The 22753-nt window shown below is 38.3% G+C and overlaps 4 protein-coding genes and 1 pseudogene across 4 annotated transcripts; 3 read left to right on the forward strand and 2 right to left on the reverse strand.

The window, feature by feature from the left end:
- Nucleotides 1–1477: 1477 nt before the first annotated feature.
- Nucleotides 1478–7853, forward strand: LOC103966970 (WD repeat-containing protein 44). Its single transcript, XM_009380210.2, has 7 exons — nucleotides 1478–3091; nucleotides 5186–5276; nucleotides 5741–5898; nucleotides 5983–6034; nucleotides 6127–6209; nucleotides 6398–6491; nucleotides 6913–7853. The coding sequence occupies exons 1-7, from the start codon at nucleotides 1520–1522 to the stop codon at nucleotides 7488–7490; spliced, it is 2628 nt and encodes an 875-aa protein (XP_009378485.2). The 5' UTR covers nucleotides 1478–1519; the 3' UTR covers nucleotides 7491–7853.
- A 3546-nt stretch (nucleotides 7854–11399) lies between these two features.
- LOC103966968 (protochlorophyllide reductase, chloroplastic) lies at nucleotides 11400–13499 on the forward strand. Its single transcript, XM_009380209.3, has 5 exons — nucleotides 11400–11569; nucleotides 11700–11798; nucleotides 12116–12635; nucleotides 12721–13079; nucleotides 13167–13499. The coding sequence occupies exons 1-5, from the start codon at nucleotides 11516–11518 to the stop codon at nucleotides 13320–13322; spliced, it is 1188 nt and encodes a 395-aa protein (XP_009378484.2). The 5' UTR covers nucleotides 11400–11515; the 3' UTR covers nucleotides 13323–13499.
- Nucleotides 13500–13577: 78 nt separating this feature from the next.
- Nucleotides 13578–14537, reverse strand: LOC125478459 (annotated as a pseudogene).
- Nucleotides 14538–15509: 972 nt separating this feature from the next.
- On the forward strand, nucleotides 15510–19198 carry LOC103966967 (ribosome biogenesis protein BRX1 homolog 2). Its single transcript, XM_009380207.3, has 9 exons — nucleotides 15510–15665; nucleotides 15771–15979; nucleotides 16353–16494; nucleotides 16809–16887; nucleotides 17000–17124; nucleotides 17276–17377; nucleotides 18363–18431; nucleotides 18513–18611; nucleotides 18902–19198. The coding sequence occupies exons 2-9, from the start codon at nucleotides 15780–15782 to the stop codon at nucleotides 19031–19033; spliced, it is 948 nt and encodes a 315-aa protein (XP_009378482.2). The 5' UTR covers nucleotides 15510–15665; nucleotides 15771–15779; the 3' UTR covers nucleotides 19034–19198.
- Nucleotides 19199–20495: 1297 nt separating this feature from the next.
- Nucleotides 20496–22495, reverse strand: LOC103966966 (stem-specific protein TSJT1). The gene is made up of 4 exons (XM_009380206.3): nucleotides 22213–22495; nucleotides 21775–22015; nucleotides 21380–21500; nucleotides 20496–20756 (listed from the first exon to the last, which is right to left on the reverse strand). The coding sequence occupies exons 1-4, from the start codon at nucleotides 22425–22427 to the stop codon at nucleotides 20566–20568; spliced, it is 768 nt and encodes a 255-aa protein (XP_009378481.2). The 5' UTR covers nucleotides 22428–22495; the 3' UTR covers nucleotides 20496–20565.
- Between the last annotated feature and the right edge of the window lie 258 nt (nucleotides 22496–22753).

Consider the following 22753-nt stretch of genomic DNA (forward strand, 5'->3'; position numbering starts at 1 on the left):
GTTTTAGTTGCCTTAATTGTCTTAGTTTTCCACCCTTCTCATCTTCTCATCGTCCTTTTCAAACCCAAACTTCCATCCTTCCCATCCCTTTCCTCTACACTCCCCAACAGATGTTCTATGCATTTTGAATAATAGGAATAAGGGTTACCTTTATTTTTGTCCTATCACTTATTGGGCTAGACCTTTATGTAATCCGTTGTAACTTTTGTTTCTGCTTATAAATGTTATTTTTCGACAAAAAACAAAAAAAAAAAAAAAAAAGAAAAAAGAAGAGGAGAGTGTTAAGGACTAAATAATTAAAAAAAAAAAAAAAAGTTAAGAACCAATGTAAATTAGAGTATAATCAAAGCCCCATACAAAAATGTATATTCAAACACCTATATTCTTAAACTCCCAACTCAAATCCAATTTTGAAATTTGGTGTTTAACAGTTTGAGATTGCGATGGCCATGAAATGATTAATTCATGTATTGTAAATGCTACTTAATTAGACATGTATTCTAACATGGTGCATAACAACAATAATGTGACTCTATAGTGGTCACACCATGTAATTTCTACCATTGAGAAGTGTCATGGCCATGTCCAATGCCTCCAGTTGAGATAAACCATAGACAGGTGTATCGGTGTTCAAAAGCAATACTCTAATACCTCTGGATAGAGGTGCTATTATGATCAGAATTTTTTTTTTATCTTTTTGTAAATTTTTAATAATCATGATGAGTATTTGTTTTTTTTTTTCTTCGGAAACAATGGGTAGTTTTTTTTTTTTTTTTTTTTTTTTTTCCAAGGGTAGTTTTTTTAGTTGTAAGAAAATTAGAAGAGTTTACTTATTTGAAACTTTTAAAACTAAAATTTGTTTTTATGTTAAACACATAAATAGAAAATTACCTAAAGCCCGTTAAGACAAACCGAATCCAACAATTATCCCCTAATTACCCCCAAATTTATTTCCAATCCCATCCATCCCGTACAAAATTAAAATCCAGAGTCTCAATCCAAACGTTTCCTTTCCCACTCCTCACACATTTTCCTTTTTATTAGAAAAAAAACAAACAAACAAACAAGAAAATCCCTCTCTCCCTCTCTCTCTCTCTCTCTCTCTCCCCCCTCCTCCCTCTCTCCCTCTCTCTCTCTCTACTCTGATACACGCACAACAACATCAACAACTGCTCAAGCCCCAACCCAAACCAACCCAGCAGCATAGGGCTTCGTTCCTCCACGCTCTCTCTCCTCCATCTCTTCTCTCTCTCTCTCTCTCTCTCTCTCTCTCTCTCTCTCTCTCTCCCGTAACCCGATCTGATTTACAACCCGAAAGACGCACACTTCCACAGCCGTCTCTTCTGCGATCCCATCAAATTCCCACCCCGCTCTCTCCGAACCCAACAAACGAATCGGCCGATTCGAACCGAGCACACTACAAAACGCCGCCGTTTCTGCCGCACCCGCGTCGGATCCGATCCGCGCTGGTGAAATTTCTCGGGCATTTTCATTACCCAATGGGAATGCCCAGTAAACGATGAGCAGAGCCGGACAGGAAGAAGACGAAGACAACGAGTGCTTCTACGAGTCCCTCGATCGCATTGTCTCCTCCTCTTGTTCTTGTTCCACTTCGAACTCCGACTCCGACCCCGACCCCGACCCGAATCCGAAGTATGCCGTACCCAAATTCCCAATGGGCGCCTCCACCAAGTACGACGTTTGGATCTCCGAGCCTTCTTCCGTCTCTGAACGCCGGTCCAAACTCCTCACTGAAATGGGTCTCACCGGCGACCCAGTTCTGACCCGGGCCAAACCCCAACAGGGTTTTTCCGGCGAGTTCGGGCGGTCTGTCTCGTCGGATTATTCGATCACTCAGGTAAATTCCGGCGGTGGAGGCGTTAATAGCATCGTCCGCTCCAAATCTGACGGCGGCGATCAGTGTAATAACGCTTGTTCTACTTCATCTGTTTCTTCTTCCCCAATTCTTTCGATTCGTTGTGGTGCCGGTGAGGCCGAGACCGAGCCTGAACCCGAAACCAGTTCATTTGTAAATAGAAATACAAAATCTTTGGCTTGTAAATCTTCAAGCGGTAAAAGCAACTCATCCCCGCCGCCGAATAAGCCGCCTTCCGGCAAGAATTCGAGGAGGGTAGACGAGATTCGAAGCGATTCGAAGGTGGAGGAGTTGGATTGCAATGACATTGGTAAGGTTGGTGAAAGTGATGCTAATACTAATGCCCAAGTGTGTACTATTAGGAACCTTGATAATGGTAAAGAGTTTGTTGTGAATGAGATTAGGGAAGATGGAATGTGGAACAAGCTTAAGGAAGTGGGTACAGGGAAGCAGTTGACCATGGAGGAGTTTGAGATGAGCGTCGGGCATTCACCGATTGTTCAAGAACTGATGAGGAGGCAGAATGTGGAGGAGGGTCATAAAGATGGTTCCGAGTCCAATGCCAATGGGAGCAATGACGGGGTTTCAAAGTTGAAGAAGAAAGGGGGTTGGTTGAAGAGCATCAAGAGTGTTGCGATCACCATGACAGGTCACAAGGATAGGCGGAGTAGCGATGACAGGGACACATTGTCGGAAAAGGGAGGTCGGAGGTCAAGCTCTGGCACAGATGATAGCCAGGATGTGTCGTTTCATGGGCCGAAGAGGGTGAGGGTGAGGCAGTATGGGAAGTCATGTAAGGAGGTCACTGCATTGTTCAAGAGTCAGGAGATTCAGGCGCATACTGGGTCAATTTGGAGCATTAAATTTAGTTTGGATGGAAAATATTTGGCTAGTGCCGGTGAGGATTGCGTGATTCATATTTGGCAGGTGATGCAGAGTGAGAGGAAGGGTGACCTGTTGATGGAGAAGTCAGAAGATAGCAATTTAAACATGCTGTTATTTGCCAATGGGTCGCCGGAACCATGTTCAGTCTCACCAAATGTGGACAACCATGTGGAAAAAAAGAGGAGAGGAAGGTCGTCTATCAGTCGAAAATCTGTTAGTTTGGACCATTATGTGATTCCAGAGACTGTGTTTGCACTTTCAGAGAAACCCTTTTCTTCATTCCAAGGGCATCTGGATGATGTGCTTGACCTTTCTTGGTCCAAGTCGCAGGTTAGTTACTGTTCTGGTATTCTTTTTGGATTTATTTTTTGTCAACTTCTAATCTCCGCAGGTTACATTATTTGCGTATCTGTTGTTTCTTGATACCAAAATGTTGGGTGAATTTGAACGGATGTTGTTTTATTGTCATGTGATCCGAGGACACTATTTGGTATTTGTCTGCCAAGTGATTTTACTGACACTTACCTACCACTTTTTTTGCCTAGTGTTATGTTTCTTTTTTGTTTTGGTTTCATTACATTCACATGGAGAGGGATATATGAATCAAGTCATATGAAAGGTCCAAGAGGATAGGCTAACAGACTGTGCACGTTTTGTAGTGATGAAATTCAAATACTCTGGACAATTTTCTTTATTAGTTATAAGTTGAAATTTAATTGAGAGGAACTTCGAAAAATGTAAGGCTTTGTTTCTTAACTGTACCTGTTAGGTTCTTCAGTCTATGCACCTTGGATATGGTCAAGCTGCTTTGTTAAGTTTCAAGGAAGAGAAAGAAAATAAATCACGGATACTTTTGACAAAATTGGATAAGTCAATGGGGCTCTGATTAAAAGTCGCAGTAGAAACTTCGGTAATGATTGCTGATCTGGTTCTGGAAGTTTCGTGTGCTAGGTTTAACCATACTCTAGTCCATATGCTGTTTGTCTAAGTATAGGCTTGCAGGATGAGTGCGCTATTGTATCTTGGTTTACTCAAGTAGATATCTGATAAATGAATGAAACGTTTGACTATACCACTCAACTGCTGTGTCAATGAAGAAATCTATTATCCCTGGCTGCTCCCATAGTATAAGAATTTGTCACCTCCTTTCTCTTTCTATCTGTATCTGAACTTACACTGTTGTTTTCTTGACCTTTTAGAACTGCATATTTTAGCAGAAAGTTATAGTTTTACTATGGAAAGTTTAAAATTTCTTAAGCGGATAAGAAAAACAATTTTGGAATAGTCCTGATTATATTTCAATGGAATGATGGACATCATAGTAGTGAAGGCTAGGTTCTGTTTTGGAAATAGACGGTCACATAGAAGAGTGTGTAATGCTTATCTATGATAGCAATTTCTGTAAGTTAGTCTTAGATATGCCAATTGGCATTGATCGTTGAGATTCTGCAAGTTAAAGGTTTTGTTAAAGAAGGCACTCAAGGCTAGGGAAGTCTGAAATAAGCCAAATTAAAATTCAAAGTGGAAGGGAGCTAAAATGGTTGATAATGAGGAAAGATGTTTCAAATTCCTCATGTCATCAGCTTCTTCTGGCTCAAGCGAGATTACCGTAAATCAAGAACTTGATTGACAATAAAATAAGAGATAGAATCTTCTCAAGGAAATCAAGGCTTTTGGGTTTTATTTATTTATTTATTTTTGGTCGATTCAGGTGGGGGGATGAGGGTTTTTTTTAGTGCACTGACAAGTTTATAATTTTAAGGCTTATAAGTGCCTTTTCCTTGGAGTGGATTCCAGTTGGTCATTTTCTGAGCATGACAGGTTTGTGAAATGTGAAAGAGGGGAGGAATGATGCTGTTATTATTATTTTATTATTTTGAGGCATGTGTGGAAATTAAATCAGTGCAATTTCTGCTCACTGCCTTTTGGTAAGGGTTATCTAGTGGATCCAAAGGTGGGCAGAGGGAATTGGCTGTAACCGTGCATTGTAAATTGTTTTGCAGAAAATGATGCCTGTCGACCATATATCAGTTTTCTGATAAAGTAGCATAGTATTCAGATGTCAGTATTCCAATATGTTTTGTTCTCTATCTTTTGATTATTTTGGGATTCACTAAAAGTTTTTAACTATTACCCTGAAAGTTTCCTAGAGGCCAAAAAAACTCTCAAAATCTTATTGACTTCTTGTGTTTATATTGTCCTCTCTTTTTCTAGTTATCTAATGTAAATTTCTTTATGTTATATTTTGCAATCAAGTCTTTCTTAGTAGTTTGTGTGGAAAGAGGCAGATTGATTTAAATGGTGGTGCGATCGTAAAATAAGCTTTATACATGGCAAATGGCAATAATGTGGACTTTTTTCCTTTTCAGTTATTTCTTGTTGCATAATCTCTAAATAAGGTTCCTTTTTTGTTCCTTTTTTCAGCACCTGCTCTCATCTTCAATGGACAAAACTGTGCGCCTTTGGCACTTGTTGAGCAAGACTTGTCTGAAGATATTTTCACATAGTGACTATGGTAAGTATATGTGGTCTGTATTTCAACTTTGCTCTACAATTTTGGTTGGCCTCTACTTGGAACAACTGTTGTATAAAAAGGGGCTAATTCGCACACATCTTACTTCACGGTTTATAAAGTGCTGAAAAATCAAGTACATACCTTTGATATCAAGGAAAAGTACTTTGTTTATGAATCTTAAAACAGTAAGATCTAAATGAGTCGAGTTTGACTATATGATTTTTGGCTCTGGTGTAAGGGATTGGAAGGGGGATTTGTTAGATCCTAGGTTCAGATCATGCCAAGCAATTTTTATTTTTAAATATATATATTTTTTTTAAAGTTCATCATCTGAATTCTTATAATCTGATACTTTTAACGTCTTTTCTGAAAGATGTTATAAATGTGCAAGTGATATATGGATATTTTCCCCATCGCCTATCATTTGTTTCTAATAACTTTATTTTGCATGAACATTGATGCAGTAACTTGCATCCAGTTCAACCCTGTTGATGATAGGTACTTCATTAGTGGATCACTTGATGCTAAGGTTCGCATATGGAGCATCCCTGATCGTCAAGTGGTTGATTGGAATGATCTGCACGAGATGGTCACTGCTGCTTGCTACACTCCTGATGGTCAGGTTGGGCTCTAGCTTTTATTCTTGTCTTTATGTATTGTATTAGTATCGTTTGTAGCTCAATAAACTTTTGGTTGATATCTGAAGGGCGCCCTAGTTGGTTCATACAAAGGCAGCTGCCGTTTATACAATACATCTGGTACAACTCTCTCTCTCTCTCTCTCCCTCTCTCCCTCTCTCCCTCCATGTATATGTGTGCATGCAGCTAATAAATTTTTCCACATTTTTCAGAGAACAAGTTGCAACAGAAAAGTGAAATTAATCTGCAGAACAAGAAAAAGAAATCACATCACAAGAAAATTACAGGTTTTCAGGTAATAAATTGCCTTGATTTGCTTTGCTTCTGTATAGATGATTTTAGCCTTGAAATTGGGAGACAAACCTTTTCCATTTTACCATTATAACTCGGGCCGTTTTCCCATCTTGTATTTTTTATTCTTTGATTACTTTGAGCTGCAAGATTGTTGGTTTGATACTGTTGCTGATTAGTTTTGCTTGGCAGTTTGCACCAGGAAGTTCATCAGAAGTACTGATTACATCTGCAGATTCACGAATTAGAGTTGTTGACGGTGTTGATCTGGTTCACAAGTTCAAGGGTAAGCACATGATGTTCTATGATTTTCTTTATATGTTATTTTAACAATTTCAAATTCAATTCATGAATTTTTCCATCTAAGTTCAACATAGTAGATCAAGATGATGGTAGTACCATATGTTTGAACATTTGTGAAATTGTTAGCTGTCAAGCTTATAATAGTTTCATTCTAGCTTAATTCATTCCGGCACGTTTGATATTATCATAAGATTGCAAAACATAAGCTCTTAGACCATTGATATTTCATTTTTCTAGAACATAAATTTGGTACCCAAGTTTAGATTAGCACAAAGATGTGTTTTCTGGGCAATAATTTAATGATAATGCTGTCTTTTAGATCTGTGAACATGTCATTTCGAATGTTAGCACATGCATTAGAATGTTCCCCTTTCCATAGGTGAATTGGTCTGTTTTTTTGATAGGATTTCGGAACGCAAATAGCCAAATCTCAGCCACCCTCACGGCAAATGGTAAATATGTGGTATCTGCTAGTGAGGATTCTCATGTATATATATGGAAACATGAAGCTGATTCCCGTCCTAGCAGAAGCAAAAGTGTCACTGTCACGCGCTCATATGAGCATTTCCATTGTCAAGATGTATCAGCAGCCATCCCTTGGCCTGGAATGGCTGATTTATGGGGATTACAAGATTCAGAACGTAATGGGCTTGACGAGGTCTCCACAGCAAATCACCCGCCTACACCAGTTGAGGCGGCTAATGCCAACGAGGGTTCAAGAGCAGCATCTGGTTCCACCAATAGCCCTCTCCACGGAACCATTTCGAGTGCATCCAACAATTACTTCTTTGATAGAATTTCAGCAACATGGCCGGAGGAAAAACTTCTTCTAGCTACTAGGAACCGAAGCCCACGTGTAAGTTTTGATTTTACGAATGGTTTAAGCCAAAACATGTCAGCCTGGGGTGTTGTGATTGTAACTGCTGGGCTTCGAGGTGAAATTAGAACTTTCCAAAATTTTGGGTTGCCTGTTCGGATTTAGGGGGGGCCAAATAAGTGGAACCCTTGATCATGGGGGGAAGATGAGTTGATAATTCTGCAAGGAGCCAGTCCATTTTTCCCTATTGGCAAAATGTGTACAGAGAGAGAGAGAGAGAGAGAGAGATTTGTAATATTAAAGCGTTCCATGTGTTTCCTTGTGCTTGTGCCGTCGGACGTGGAGTTCAGTTGGAGAGCCGGTCCGTCGGGCCAACAAGAAAGAAAAGTAGATTTGTTGAAAAAAGAGGAGGCAAAAAAAAAAAAAAAAAAAAAACTACACTGATGAATGTCTGTAGTCGGAAAATTGTAGAGTTATGAGATGGGAAAAGCTTATTGAATTTAGAAATGAAAATTCTTTTACAATTTATGTGCACAGGTCTTGATTTCTTTTTCTGCCTAATATTGGTAGTTGTAGGTGTGTAGGCCATTTAGACAAGTAACATTCTTAGCTTCCAAGTAAACAAAAACCTTTTAATCTCTGTAAAGATGGTTTGTTATAGGGTATCGGAGATGGATTTTGTCTTGAACTCTAATCTCGAATATCTCCTAATTTGAATTCTTCAAACCAAGTGATGGACCGTTATATTATATATATGTATGTATGTATGTATTTTTTCTTAATTTTTTTTTTTTTTAAAAGGAGACAACTGATGCTAAGTTATGGTTATCCACCTCTTTCGGGGGCTGGAAGACTCACAGAGGTATTTTAGTTTTCCTCTGGCCACAAGTTTGACTTCTACACCAAAAGCGGGTTTCGGACCCAAGACCTCTAGTTTTAGTTTGAAAGAAGCCTCGCAATCCGTCATTTACCATTGAATCATCAGTTCGTGGTTCGTTATATTATATGTTGACTAGACTAGTTGGTGAAGATAACGGAAACATTTCACCAAAGTACAAATTTCTAATGTTCTAGAAAAATAAGGGTAAATAAGAAGAGACAGACAACTTTATATGTTTTGTTAATGAATATTTTTATTTTATTATTGAATATTTTAAATTGAATAGATGATTTTATAAATAATTTTATAATAGTTTTTTACTTATTTAACCGTAATTGGATCCTTGATTGGCTAACGAATAAAAACACGATGATTAAATTGCTAAATTGACAATTTAAAGTTAAATTGACCAACGCGCCAAATTGACAATTTAAAGATTAAATTGATCAACGCGCCAAAACGCGGGACTATTTTGACATTTAAGCAAAAAAAAAATAATTGCCCAGACCCTTTATTTTTGTAAGCTAAGTAGGACATGGATCTCCCATTGATAGGGCGGTAAGTTTCCGCATCATTCATCGTCATAGCACTTGCGATGGTGGTGCTTGTGATGGGGCTGTTTTTCTCCTCGTCGTCTAATTTGGCATATCCATTATTCGGATCCTCGAAGGAAATCACATCACCCGCACCTTTGGCATGAACCGCGTTCTCCTACTCCTCTCTGGCTATTTCCTTTTACTCCTGCCTCTCTGTGGCCGTTGCGACTCCTCCGATAATCAACTATTCCATGTTCTCATCCATCGCCACGGTGGTCTCTGGAATCGTGCCGCCGTTGTCGCCGGTTTCCCGAATCATCAACGATGCACCGTCCAAACGAAAGACATGGATGACGTTGGGAGCTCGACCGCTCCAACTTCGGAGGAAATATATGTCAGTCATAATTTTTTTCTGACCGAAGTATTAATTTTGGATGTGGATGTTTCATGGTTACTTGATTTGATAGGTTTAATTATTATTTTTTTTTCTTTCTAACCACATTTGTTTAGATGTTGCTTGACATCATGTGATCAAAAGGTTTTTTCAGAACACAAATTTTTTTATTGCTGAAATAGATAAACCAGTTAATCGATTGAAAATTTGTTGCAGTGAGATGGTTACGAGGAATAACCGATGATTAATTATACGTATGGATGATTTTCACGGTTATAAAGATGTACATGAGACATTTTTCTCCGATTAAAACCATTCCCTTCCCATAATCAATTAAAAGTATTTTTTTTGAGAATTATTATTGGCATCCCAAAAATCTCATTCTATACTTCAAATTTTCTATATTTTGAAAGAAAAACACACGTATGAGAAGTGTAGAATGAGATTTTTGAAGTGCCAATAACACTTTCCTTTTTTCTTTATCTTTATTGTTCAACTAGACTAAAAGTATTTATAAAAAAATAAAAAATAAAAAAAAATCTAAAATGCAAGTAAGAATGGGATTTGGATCTTCTCCTGAGCCCAAGGAGAGGATCCTTTTGACCAATCAGTGTGGGTTGTTGGATTTTTATCCAACGACTACAAACAGAAGGGTTCCTTTAAGTTATATTAATTATAGCCGTTAGATTTTCATCCAACGGCCCACACTTCTTGGTCAGGAGGATCCTCTCCTTGGGCTCAGGAGAGGATCCAAATCCGTAAGAATGTTCAACATCCTATGTTTTCGGGGATCATTTTCCTGAGGATCTTGAGGATCCCGTGATCGTAACCGTTCATCGCATATCGTGCGGTCAGAAAACATTTCAAAATTTAAAATTAAATATAAATAGTACCTAAAGAAACCTGATCGCACGATATACAATGAACTGTCACGATCACGGAATTCTCAGGATCTCTATGAAAAGGATCTGGGATGTTTTCATCGAATCTTACCTCATGAAGCTGATGAAGATTTCCATAATCTTTATGAGATGCATTTGCTCATGTACCCCAATTGAGTCCCACATAATCTTTATGAGATGCATTTCCAAAATCAATCAATCGTGTTGATGTTGATGGTGCATTGTTTGCAGATGAAAATTAATTCCATAATCTTTATGCACGAGATCATTACCAAACTCCAAGACTCCAAGGGCTGCTTTATTAATTCAGATTAGTCTTTGATATCCAGTTCAAGAGAATTCGGTGCAACAAACACATTTTTAATGATCATTCATGTGTTTGGTTTAACAATATTCTTCTAGCTTTATTTCCAGACTAACCTTTGATATATATATCATTTTAGATCTGTCGCGAATCCACATTGTAATTTTATTTTAATCAATCGAAAAAATGTCCATTGTAATGCTATTGCTTTGCTTGAGTTTTCCGTCAAGAAAACAAAAATTACTGAACAAGTTACCTAGCTCCACTTCTTGGGCCATTTTTATACTTGGGTCAGCCCGAACTATATGCAAAATAGGCCCAAATCCTAAGGTTTGCCAAGATAAGGCTTCGACCAACCTTGAGGCCCACATTGTGTCTGCCAAAAGTCCCCACAAAAAGTGGGCCTACAGTCCTCCAACTTGCCATAATATCCAAAACAAAATCCAGAAATTGAAAATTCACCCAGATTCCAGAGCAAAACTTGCCAAAAATCTGGCTCTAATCCAAAAACCTCCTCCCACAACTCCCTGTCCTTTTACAACAGCAATTTTCTAATTTCTCTCTGCAGGCACAGCCCATAACACAAAAGAATGGGTACACTTGGCTGAAAAATATCTTATCCTATAATCCTATGTTCTAAAAAGCAAGGGGGAAAAGGAGTAATTTCTTGGTGCATTCGTAACATGGATATGTGTTGTTACTATTTCACTAGCTTCATAACATGTGAATTTGTTTTAACGTTAATACATCGAAGATTGATGCCTATTAGTTTTATCGTGCACCCTTATTATAACATTAGAAATAATATTCCACACGATTTGTGTTTCCAGTACGCGTAAAACTTTTTGAAAAAGAAGATAGAAAACAAATATCAAAAGGAAATCCAGTCCTCACAACCTCATTGGCCGCTTGAAATTTGATGTGGCAGACTTACATGCTGCCAATTATCTTATCCTCTCTGCCATAAAATAATGCTATTTTAGTCTCTCATGAGCCTCAAATCTGCCCACCAAAACGACCGTGTATAAATACAAACTGGTGGTTTCTTTTTCAAAGCACTTGAGCTCAAGCTTCCACTTTGGCCACTCCCACCACCTCTCACTCTCTCTTCCTCACTCACTTGTGAAAAGATCAGAAAAAAACCCAGTTTAAAAAAAAAAAAAACAGAGAATTAATGGCTCTTCAGGCTGCTTCTGTGGTTTCTTCTGCATTTTCTGTTCCCAAAGAGGTTTGTTTCGAGCTAATATCGCCTAATCCTCTATTTATTCCAAGAAACGTTTCTTCTCGTTTTAATCGACCAAGAAGCTAATGGGGTTTGATTTGATTTATTTTCTTGGAATTGTACTTTTTTTTTTCAGGGAAAGACGAGTGCTTCTTTCAAGGATTCAAGTCTGTTTGGAGTCTCTTTCTCGGACAATCTCAAGGCTGAGTTCAGTTCTGTTGCATTAAGCTGCAAGGTATTTACTCTGCAAATACACAATGCGTTTCCTCTTGTTGCAAAAACAAAACAAAAAGCACTTCTGCTCATAAACGTTTTTAATGGAAGCGCATCGGAATTTTTGATATAAACCGATGATCACTTTTAGATTGTTTCTGTCAAAAGATGCTTTAACTTTTTGGTTATCTGAAAATGCTTTTAGCCATTCAAAAGCGCTTCCGCACAGACCATTTTGGTGGTATCTTGTAGTAGTTGCTGAATTTGGAGTTGTATTGCATGTATGTTGAAATTTTACCAAATTTGTGTGTAAAAAAAACACAATGGCTGTGACTACAGAGGGAATTCAAGCCAGTGAGAGCCCAGACAACAGCTACAGCAAGCCCAGCAATTAACAGGGGAACATCAGAGGGAAAGAAAACTCTAAGAAAGGGCAGTGTGATTGTCACCGGCGCCTCTTCCGGACTCGGTCTAGCCACAGCCAAGTCTTTGGCCGAATCCGGAAAATGGCATGTAATTATGGCCTGCAGGGATTTCCTCAAGACTGAAAGAGCTGCCAAGGCAGCTGGCATGCCCAAAGAAAACTACACCATTATGCATCTTGACCTTGCTTCCCTCGACAGTGTGCGCCAATTTGTCGATAACTTCAGGCGATCCGAGAGGCCGCTGGATGTGCTTGTGTGTAATGCTGCTGTTTATCAGCCAACTGCTAAGGAACCTTCATTCACTGCTGAGGGATTCGAACTCAGTGTTGGGACTAACCACCTCGGGCACTTCCTTCTTTCGCGGTTGCTTATGGAAGATTTGAACAAATCCGACTACCCATCAAGGAGACTCATCATTGTTGGCTCAATTACAGGTACTTGATTCAAATGAAGAAGATGATTCTACAATATGCACTCTTCTTTCTAGAATGTGTGATAAAAAATGGAATTGCTTTTCAGGGAACACGAATACCTTAGCCGGAAATGTACCTCCAAAGGCCAACCTTGGGGACTTGAGGGGACTTGCAGGAGGCTTAAACGGTCTAAACAGCTCGGCCATGATCGATGGCGGAGAATTTGACGGTGCCAAGGCCTACAAGGACAGCAAAGTCTGCAACATGCTCACAATGCAAGAGTTCCACAGGCGCTACCATGAGGAAACCGGGATAACATTTACTTCCCTTTACCCCGGCTGCATTGCCACCACTGGTTTGTTCAGGGAGCACATTCCCTTGTTCAGGCTTCTGTTCCCTCCATTCCAAAAGTACATTACCAAGGGCTACGTCTCAGAAGAGGAAGCCGGAAAGAGACTTGCTCAGGTAAGAACTTAAGCTTGTAACCGGTGCATTATGTTTTTCAATCTCTCTTGTGCATGAACTCATTTCCTTGCTGTTGATCACTCTCAGGTTGTAAGCGACCCAAGCTTGACAAAGTCGGGAGTCTACTGGAGCTGGAACAAGGATTCGGCTTCCTTCGAGAACCAACTGTCCCAAGAAGCTAGTGACGCGGAGAAGGCTCGCAAGGTGTGGGAGGTCAGTGAGAAGCTTGTGGGTTTGGCCTGACTATAGAAACTCGATGTTTTGCCTCCGAGGCCGAGGATGTCACCCGAGATCAGGTTCATTTGCAGAGTGCAGATTTTGAAATCAAATGCTGTACTGTCATAGACAATTTGTCTCGAGTGGATGACTAGTGTTAGTAACAAATGAGAATAAAATCACTCACCTCTGTTGCGAAATGCAGATCATATTTCTTGTTACAAGTTAACCTTTTACTCTTATTTACTTTAAATATATCGTAAGGAAGTAAACGTCAATCATTTAAAGCTCATAACCAGGAAACCGCGCTTCAGACTGCTCAGTCATGTCCAAAAGGAGAAGAGCCATTCCACCAACACCTTCAAGTAGAGAATAGGGCCGATCTCCTCCATGCATCGTCCCCTCTGATATGAGTCTTTGGGCTCTATCATGTAGAAAGCAAGCAAATGCTTTGGCCCTGTACAAGTATTCCACCTTACCCGTTAATCGATAGAGTGAAAGAAAGACATAAGCGCAAGAGCAACTCCAGGAGCACCATGGCACCAGTGCACAAGACGGTCTGATTCACTTCCTTCACTGGAAGGAAAGTTTCTGCTGGGAAAACGATTCTTAATCATGCAACATAAAGTACCCTTAACATCCTCCACCTCATCAGGTTTCAGTTGCATGCTCATCAAAACATGCATAATCCCTGCCAGTCCATGGGCAGCAGCCCAGTATTTCTTTCCACGCCACTCGTACATCAACACGCTTCGTCCCTTCTTGGCCAATTGTCTACCAGCCTTGATAATTTCATCCACAACCGATCTCCACACAAATTGATTGTGCATTAAATGGATAATCAATTTAGTCCATTTAAAACCAATTTGAAGAAAGGTTCAAGCATAAATTATCTTACCATGGAAGCAGTAGAAATTGTCCCATTTCCAATATGATTGTTCAGGAATGAACAGGCCCATAAGAAGCCAGCTCTCCCGTATAATAATTCATTTGGAAGATCACTAGACAGCTTGATCTGCTGGTAGGAAACAAGTGATACTATCAACCACCTCTTTAAATTTTGACAAGTAGCGGTCGAGTAGCATTGCATCACCAGTATGCTTTGCAGCGACAGCACCAAGGGCACAAACACCAGCCTGCCCGCATATGAATGACACATGCCTGCAAGCCCATGCAGTACATACAAACAACAAAGCCTTTTCCCACTAAGTGGGGTCGGCTAGATGAATCCTAGAACGCCATTGCGCTTGGTTCTGTGTCCCATGCAGTACATAACAAATTTAAATTACTAATCCCCCAAGGTTAAGCCAGAACTAAAACAACATCAACTAATTGTAGAAAGCACACAACTACTAATGATGGATGGTAAGCTATGTTAAACTGCAATTAGACGAAATACTTTCAATATGTTTCATAAACTCTAAAACAGATCTGAATTCAGATATGGTAAAAAGTGTTCTTTCTATCAACACCTTTCTTGGGTTTGATAATTCCAAAGAGAAGCTAATGAGGATTGAACCAATAATCGAGCACAGGTAATTATCTAACTTGAAAGTTACCATTGAGGAACACAAACTATCGAAGAAATCACACAGATGAAGAAAAATTTATTAATAAATAGAAGAATTAGTGATACAATCAAAAGATCTACTTCAAAGCCTTTAAGATCACATGCCTTCAGAGCACAATTTAAGATCACTATCCTTCTTGGTGACTTGGTAAGCCTTGAAGGCCAAGAAAGCAGTCCCAAGAGTCCGTGTACAAATTCGTTCTATGTTTTAAATTTGTTTTTTGTGAAAATTGATTCTAAAACCTTTTATTTATAAATAAAGAGAAATACTGTTAGAATATAATACTAAGTGTCTTAACTGAGTTAGAGTGTCAATTTCTACACCCGAGACTTTACGTTTGAGTCCTTTACCAAAAAAAACTGAAGAAATTTTTAGTTGTGACGGGAATACAAGTGGTACACCACGTGTTTTCATAGGAGTGGTGAAAAATTTTATTTTTTAAGTTATTAACCTTTTAGCACATATATTCCACCATTTGCATAGTGACACGTCGTGTACTGGTCACATTGAAAAATCTCTCAAAAAACTGATAGGAAAACATTTATCAAAGCAAGAAGCTAGGCTCGGGCCAATGCCAAACCAAATGAGCAGAAAAAACTTGGGCCAGGCCACAAAATATGGGTGAACCGAAGTTTGTTGATCAGAAAGGACAATCCAAGCCCAAAACGCAAAACTTTACTTACCCGCCCGCACGCCGTTGCTTCTCTCTACTGTGTAGTTACTATCGTTGTAAACCCTAAACCCTAGCCCTCTCATTTGCAGAAGCCTCCCGTCCCGAGAGCCCCCAAATATCTCTCTGGTAAGAAATCGCTCAACCAAAACCCTAATTAGGGTTTCCATCCACACATGCTTGCTTAGATTTACGATTCACTATAATTTTTACATTGAATATTGGAATTTTCAGCAAAAAATAATGGGGAAGAAGAGAAAGCAGAGCGAGGCCGCGGTGCCAGAAAAGAAGGAGGATGAGGTTGCTCCGGAGAGGCCGAAGCGAACGCTTTCGGGTTGGAAGGAGAAGAACGACGATGATGAAGTGAAACCGAGTGAATCGACGGCAGTGTTTAGGAACAAAGAGAAGATCTTGGTTACTTGCTCTCGGCGCATTAGTTACAGGTAAAGTTAATCAAGAACCAACTTTTTCTATGCTTCGAGCGCTCGGTGTTGTTTTATTCGAAACTCGAAGGATTTGTTGAAACTAATTGTGAACTGATTGGAAGTTGATTGAAAAAGTAGTGTGGTAGCGTATGATGAGTGTACCATGTTTCTATCTATTATCAAATTTTGAAATGGTTGGGGGATATTGAAAAGGTCATGTGCGTTCGGAACCAACGAGGGTTTCTGTAATAATTGTAAATTTGTGACCTTTAGATGAATTAATATGATAATAGTTTTGGTTTATATGATATATTCGTCTATATAATTTTTTTGAGTATATATACTTGGGTGTGTGTGTGTTTGTATATGATTGTATGGATTATATACGCAGGTACCGACATCTGATGTTGAATGTGGTGGACCTGATGCCTCACTGTAAGAAGGACAATAAGGTGGATTCTAAATCAAGTAACGGGGCAACCCTCAACGAGCTGGTCGAGCTAAAGAATTGTTCTTCCTGTATGTTTTTTGAGGTTAGTTTTCTTATTGTTTCTTTCTGACCTTGTTTAGCATTCGTCATTTGATATTAGTTTTATACTACATTTCATTTTAATTGGTGAATTGATATTTGAGTTTAAGCTGACACGTTTATCTATCTGTGTATATTTGCTACCAGTGGTTAAGTCTGTTGGTATTAAAGTTAATTGCGTGATGTTTTAATTGAATGGGATTATTATGACATCTTGGGTGTTTGAGATAGGGATACAAATAGCAAATTGAGGTTACTGGTTTTCTTCGGTTTTCTGTGTGCTAACTTGTACTTTGTTTGGGGGTCTCTAAATTACAGTGCAGGAAGGGGAAAGATCTGTATCTGTGGATGTCAAAGTGTCCCAATGGGCCATCTGTGAAATTCTTAGTCAATGCTGGTAATGTTTCTGTTTTATTTAGTTGATTATCATGAAAGATTTGCTTATCTCATTTGGGGTTAAAGTTTTTTGGAAAAGTTCTGATCAAAGAAAGTTGCTTTGTGATTTACAGTGCACACGATGGAGGAATTGAAGCTTACAGGAAATCATCTAAAAGGGTCACGGCCTATTTTGACTTTTTCATCCAACTTTGATAAAGATGCCCACTGGAAGCTTCTGAAGGAGATGATCACTCAGGCATGTTGAATTTGTTTCCTCCTTGTGTAGTTATAAACATTCTCCTGTTCATGCCCTGCTTAGTTGCTTGTGATCAGTTTGCGTTGTTGATTTTGATCATGCCCTGCTTACAGCATATCTTATTCTCTTTCTTATTGAACTTTCTTCTCAGATATTTGGCATTCCCAAGGAGCATAGAAAATCTAAACCCTATCATGATCACGTCTTTGTATTCTCTATCGTTGATGACCACATTTGGTTCCGAAACTATCAGGTATTAATTTGTTAGACATCACCAATAAAATTGGTTTACTTCAATTCTTACGGAATATATGTCATTAGTCTCAATGAGTAGTCAACAGAGTTAATAAGTGGAGGGGCGAGGAAGGAATTATTATGAAAGTTTATGTGATTTAGCGGATGTATTTTTCATAAAAGCACTGTTGTACCATTGGCATCCCCAATTGTAATCTACACCCCCACCAATTACCACATTATTCAGCCGATCCCCCTCGTTCCCGTAATACTCCTAAAGCCTTTCCTAATTTTTTAGTTTACTCTCCATTGATTACTCCATGGGTTGAGTACTGCCGCAATTTTCTTTCGCGGCCTGTCACATGCCTTACTTGGGAACCCTTGGAGCTGGAGGCCAAATCTTCATTATGCAAGTTATGAACTCAAGGTAGAGGGATTGCCTGATTCACCAGCCCTTCCTTGCTGAAGGCACGGCTTCCATTTATCTTTTGGCACTCTTAAGATTTTATTTTCTGAGAGTATATAGTTGGTAGTTAGTTTACTAAAACGTGGTTGGGAAGTGCATGATGAGGGCTGACAATAGTGCCAACCTAAGTTTCGTGTAAACACTGATGATGCTTTTTGTGCTAATGGTTTGAACTATTATAAGCTCAGCTAAAGTATATATAGTAATGTCACATGAATATTTTAAATGACCACCCTAGTTTTCAGGAGGAGGCATAATGCATATCAAAATAGGTAGTGCAGATTCTGCAATAGAAAAAGGCTTATAAAAGAACACGTATCAAACCATTCGTGCTCTAGAAACAATGTGGTAGTATTGTCAAATAACTTCTGAGTTAAGATTTGCTTAATATCATACATGTATGATTTTCTTTATACCATATTATGTTTGTGTCTACTCAGACGACTATTTGTTTTATAATTCTTTTTAAAAATGACAATTTGTTGCTTTAGATGTCGCTGCTTTTTTGTCTTGACCTTTGTCGCTTCTTAAATTGCAGATATCTGTTCCTCATAACGAATCGGATAAAATAGCTCGAGGAGGCTTAGATAAAATGACCCTTGTTGAGGTTCGTAGTGATGCTTTTCTCTGGTCTATATATTACAGTATCTTTTATGACGTTTTAACTCAGAGAACTGGTTGTATATAGGTTGGACCACGATTTTGTTTGAATCCGATCAAGATATTTGGTGGCAGCTTTGGAGGTCCAACATTATATGAGAATCCGTTTTACATATCACCCAATCAGGTTAGATATCTTGATTTTGTTCATGAAAGAATATTGATCCTAATACTTAACAGTTAATATGAGAAAGTCTGTATCGACGTATGATTTTACTTGCAAGTTTATGATTCTGTCCAACTAAATTTATTAATCCGTTTTATGAAAGGATGAAATCAAGCCAATAAATCCGGCACTAGATTTTACTTGCATGAAATTGTACTTTTGAAACTTTTGTTTTGAGGTTGGAAAATCTCGCCATGTGCTCGTAACACTGTTTACTGGTTGTAATGGAAATTTTTTTCCAATGGGTTCAGATTCGAGCATTGGAGAAAAAGAAGAAGGCTGGGACCTTTGTCAAGAAAGTCAAAGCAAAGACGAGGAGAAAAATGCATGAGCTTGAAAATCCACTGGAGGCTGATGAGTTTTCTGAGATGTGGAAGGAATGAAAACTTTCATCTTCCTCTGAGAAATCACAATTATAAATTTATGTCATACGTTGTATCGTTTAATCGAAAAGGAAGATTTTGGTTAGAACTGCCCATTCTTTTTCAAATATTGGTTCTCTCTAAACTGCAGTAGCTTATATATGTAAGTTGGCTTTGGTGGTTGCACTTTGTGGAATTGGATTTTTTTTCTTTCTTTTTTATCTAACCATTAACCAATATTTGTGCAATTCAGCTATACTAGAGTGAAGTTGGGTCAAATGTCTTAAGATTGGATTTTTCAATCCTCAAGGCTCTCTAAAATTTATAGGCTTTTTAGCTAAAATGGTTTCTTAGATTTGCACAACTCCTCACTTTGGTTCTTGAGATTTCAAATCAATAGAAGTAATCCTTGAGATTGTCCACCATCTATCATTTTGGTTCTTCCGTTAAGTGTCATGGAGCTCTTGGCCGGAAGTTTGGGCAATTTTCAAAGCTTCATAACTCAATCGTTTCTTAACCAAATTCGACCCATAATATATCAAAATGAAGATAGGAAAATGTAGAATAAGATTATACCTATTTGGAAGCCTTGCCGGAGATGGTCGTAAAATAACCTCAAAGTTGACTAGTCCAAGGAAAAACTGGAAAATTCGTCGGAAATTAGGCAAAATAAATGTTTATACTTCTTCAATACTCAACAAAATCAAGTGATTCAAAAATGAAAATCATACTCTCGACGAGACAAAGAGAATGGTACCGTTTTCTATGACTAACTCATCGTGGTTTAGCTGGAAAATGGCTGTCTTGGTCTCAAGTTAGCCACTTTCGAGCTGTTTTCCAGCCAAACTACAACAATTTTTGTTGAGTATTGAAGAAGATATGAACGTTTAAAGTTTGTCCAGTTTCCGGTGAGTTTTCCAGTTTTCCTTCGGACCAGGCAACTTTGAGGCTATTTTCCGACCATTTCTGGCAACCATTGGGCTTCCAAATAAGTATAATCTTATTTACACTTTTCTATCTTCATTTTGATATATTATTGGTTAAATTTGGTTAAGAAACGATTGAGTTACGAATCTTTGAAAATTGCCCAAACTTCCAGCCAAGAGCTTCGGGACACTTACGAAGTTTTTAACAGAATGACCAAAATGATAGATGGTTGACAATCTCAGAGACCACTTCTATTGATTTGAAACCTTAGGGACCAAAGTGAGGAGTTATGCAAATTTCAGAGACCATTTTGGCTAAAAAACCAAATTGATATGGTCACCCATTAAGAAGTAAGAAAAATTAATGAAAATAACTTAAAAAGTTTTAATTTTAATAAAAAATCATGTTACAAGTTTTTTAATGAGTTTTTTTATTAAAAGCAGTGCTTCTTCAACTGAAAAAAAAATACTTATAAGCAAAGTGAGAACTACGAGTTATTTACATCTTTGTTCGGAGGTAAAAACTAGAAGCAGCTGATATGGTACAAAATTAGAAAGAGACGAAGGACGATCAAAGTTATTATTTGAGGCATGGTAAGAGCGAGTGACAAAGCAAAGCAGCAATGACTAATGGGAGGCCCACTCAGTCCAGTCGGTCTGACTTCCGACACGTGGAATACTGTTGACCCTTGTATATTTATCGACTTTGAAGTTGGCCCCACACATTGCCCCCTCACTATCTACCCTTGGCATGGCCTTCATCTTGTTCATTGGATGCTCAAAGCTCATCAATCCTCCCTCACTATGAAACATGCATCCTGCACAACAATTTATCAATAACAAGTTAATTACCAATCCGGATCCTAAGCGGATCTTTTTTGTGAGGATTCTAGAATAATCGTATCCGTTCATCGTACATCGTATGATTATAAATTTTTTAAATATTTTTTTTTAAATTAAACACAACCAGTACTTGACAAAAACTAACAGCACGATATACAATGAACGGACACGATTCACGAATTCCCATGATCCTCACCAAAAGGATCCGAAGAGGAGTTAATTACAAGTTACAACAATTGATTTGATTACTCCAATTTCTAGGATCTTTCTCTAATGCGGCTACTCCCTTTGAAATGTAAACATGTCACCTAATTATTGATATTCACTTCGTTATACTTCAATTGTACTTAATGTATAAGCGACCTGAATTTTGACTTATCAAATGTATGTTTTTTAATTGGTAGTTAACTATATTGTATAAATTACGTTTTTTTTTTCTTTTTCTTGTCAATAAGCAAGACACACGATTTAAACTCAAGACACACGATTTAAACTCAGGACCTCAAGTGCAGAACAAAAACTGTATAAACAATTTGTAACAAATCCCTTGTAGACATGAACATAGTAAATAAAAACAAAAGCTTATAACATAAGGTACCTTTTGGGAAAGGGGCAAATGATTTAGCACAACCCTCTTTTATGACCTCCAATTCATCAGAAATAACCACAGATCCATCGGCTGCAATGCCCCAATACAGTTTTTCTCCACCATCAGAACCCTAAAATCACAACATAAAAAATTATGAAGCTCATAAGATCCTTAACAGAATGATGATCCATTTAATTTTGGTCCAAATTTAAAATTATGCAATTTCTCGCAAATAAAAATTAAGGTAACCTAAACATAGGAAAATAATTGTCACGCGTTTTTCTTATTCTGCTCACCCTTGTTAATTTTTTTTTTTTCAATAACCTTTATGTAATTTATTCAATTAAAGTGGAAAAAGGATGTGCGAAAATTATTTCCCTTTAGATGAGTGTACGAGTACATACCAGTGCAGCAAAGACATTGCCACCCTTGCTGTCATAGACAACAAAAGCAAAGCTTCCTTCAAGATCTTTGACAACCTGATCAGCTGGGTACGGACCACGATCTCGAAGGGTTCTATAAGCTTCAATCACAAACATGGCCTCATTGGAGCATTTTGTTAGACCATACTGCTTATTCAGTAAACACAGATTGTTCAAGCTCCCCAAAAACAAGCAGTATATGTCATCAAACCCACAGAACAACCTGATATTTCACCAAACCCTAAAACATGTTAATTGCTTTGAAATTAAAAAAAAAAAAAACAAAAAAATAATTGATTTGATGGGAATATTTGTTACCACTTCAAAATCGTCATCCTGCACTTGACAACTGTGAGAAGTACTGCAGTATGACGGTTTTGAAGTGACAATAACAGCGATGATTAGGTTAGTAGGGTTTACGTCTGGTGTTTGGAGTAGGAGCCTTGATCTGGCTTGACGTAAGCAAGGACAGCAGCATCGCCAAATCCCATGGAGAGGGAGTTGTGAGGATGGTGGGAGAGGAAGTCTCTGAGAGTCTCTTCTGGGTGCTTAGGTTTCTTGCTTCCGTTGTAAGACGCCGGACTGTTCAGCTCCTCCGGCGGATGAGCAAAAGCTTTGTGAAAAATGGCCAACATTATTTCCGATCAAAACTATATGCTCATAGATAGTTTCTGAGCTTAATATTTTGTATATTTGTTACTGGGGCTAGTGGCGGTATTATATGGCTGTTACGGGGGCGTGGATCTTGTGTGTGATGGATAAGATTCTCTTTCTTCAAGGTGTTCTTATCCTTTTGTTGAAATTTTCAGGTCGGGCTGAGGGTCCATTCTAATAACATCGATAATGTTTTTACTTTACTATCTGCCCAATTCATTAGATCTGAGGTTTTATTACAAAAGATTTCGATGTTAGTTAAAATGAGGTAATTCTATTTAAATTGTTGTTCTCTTTTCCCTCTGAC

Source organism: the organism of the source record quoted next, unplaced genomic scaffold (assembly GCF_019419815.1).
Source record: "Pyrus x bretschneideri cultivar Hongxiangsu unplaced genomic scaffold, Pyrus_bretschneideri_v1 Contig25, whole genome shotgun sequence".
Classification (NCBI taxonomy): Eukaryota; Viridiplantae; Streptophyta; class Magnoliopsida; order Rosales; family Rosaceae; genus Pyrus; species Pyrus x bretschneideri.

Bases quoted from the DNA above. Each gene is read 5' to 3' on its own strand.
- LOC103966970 (XM_009380210.2), top strand. From the start codon at position 1,520: ATGAGCAGAGCCGGACAGGAAGAAGACGAAGACAACGAGTGCTTCTAC. The intron at 3,092-5,185 runs GTTAGTTACTGT...TCCTTTTTTCAG, and splicing joins TTTCTTGGTCCAAGTCGCAG to CACCTGCTCTCATCTTCAAT. The intron at 5,277-5,740 runs GTAAGTATATGT...ACATTGATGCAG, and splicing joins ATTTTCACATAGTGACTATG to TAACTTGCATCCAGTTCAAC.
- LOC103966968 (XM_009380209.3), top strand. From the start codon at position 11,516: ATGGCTCTTCAGGCTGCTTCTGTGGTTTCTTCTGCATTTTCTGTTCCC. The intron at 12,636-12,720 runs GTACTTGATTCA...ATTGCTTTTCAG, and splicing joins CATTGTTGGCTCAATTACAG to GGAACACGAATACCTTAGCC. The intron at 13,080-13,166 runs GTAAGAACTTAA...GATCACTCTCAG, and splicing joins CCGGAAAGAGACTTGCTCAG to GTTGTAAGCGACCCAAGCTT.
- LOC103966967 (XM_009380207.3), top strand. From the start codon at position 15,780: ATGGGGAAGAAGAGAAAGCAGAGCGAGGCCGCGGTGCCAGAAAAGAAG. The intron at 16,495-16,808 runs GTTAGTTTTCTT...TCTAAATTACAG, and splicing joins CTTCCTGTATGTTTTTTGAG to TGCAGGAAGGGGAAAGATCT. The intron at 17,125-17,275 runs GCATGTTGAATT...CTTTCTTCTCAG, and splicing joins TGAAGGAGATGATCACTCAG to ATATTTGGCATTCCCAAGGA.
- LOC103966966 (XM_009380206.3), bottom strand. From the start codon at position 22,427: ATGTTGGCCATTTTTCACAAAGCTTTTGCTCATCCGCCGGAGGAGCTG. The intron at 22,016-22,212 runs GTAAACCCTACT...GTGAAATATCAG, and splicing joins TCCTACTCCAAACACCAGAC to GTTGTTCTGTGGGTTTGATG. The intron at 20,757-21,379 runs GTACCTTATGTT...ATTGTTGTGCAG, and splicing joins ATTTGCCCCTTTCCCAAAAG to GATGCATGTTTCATAGTGAG.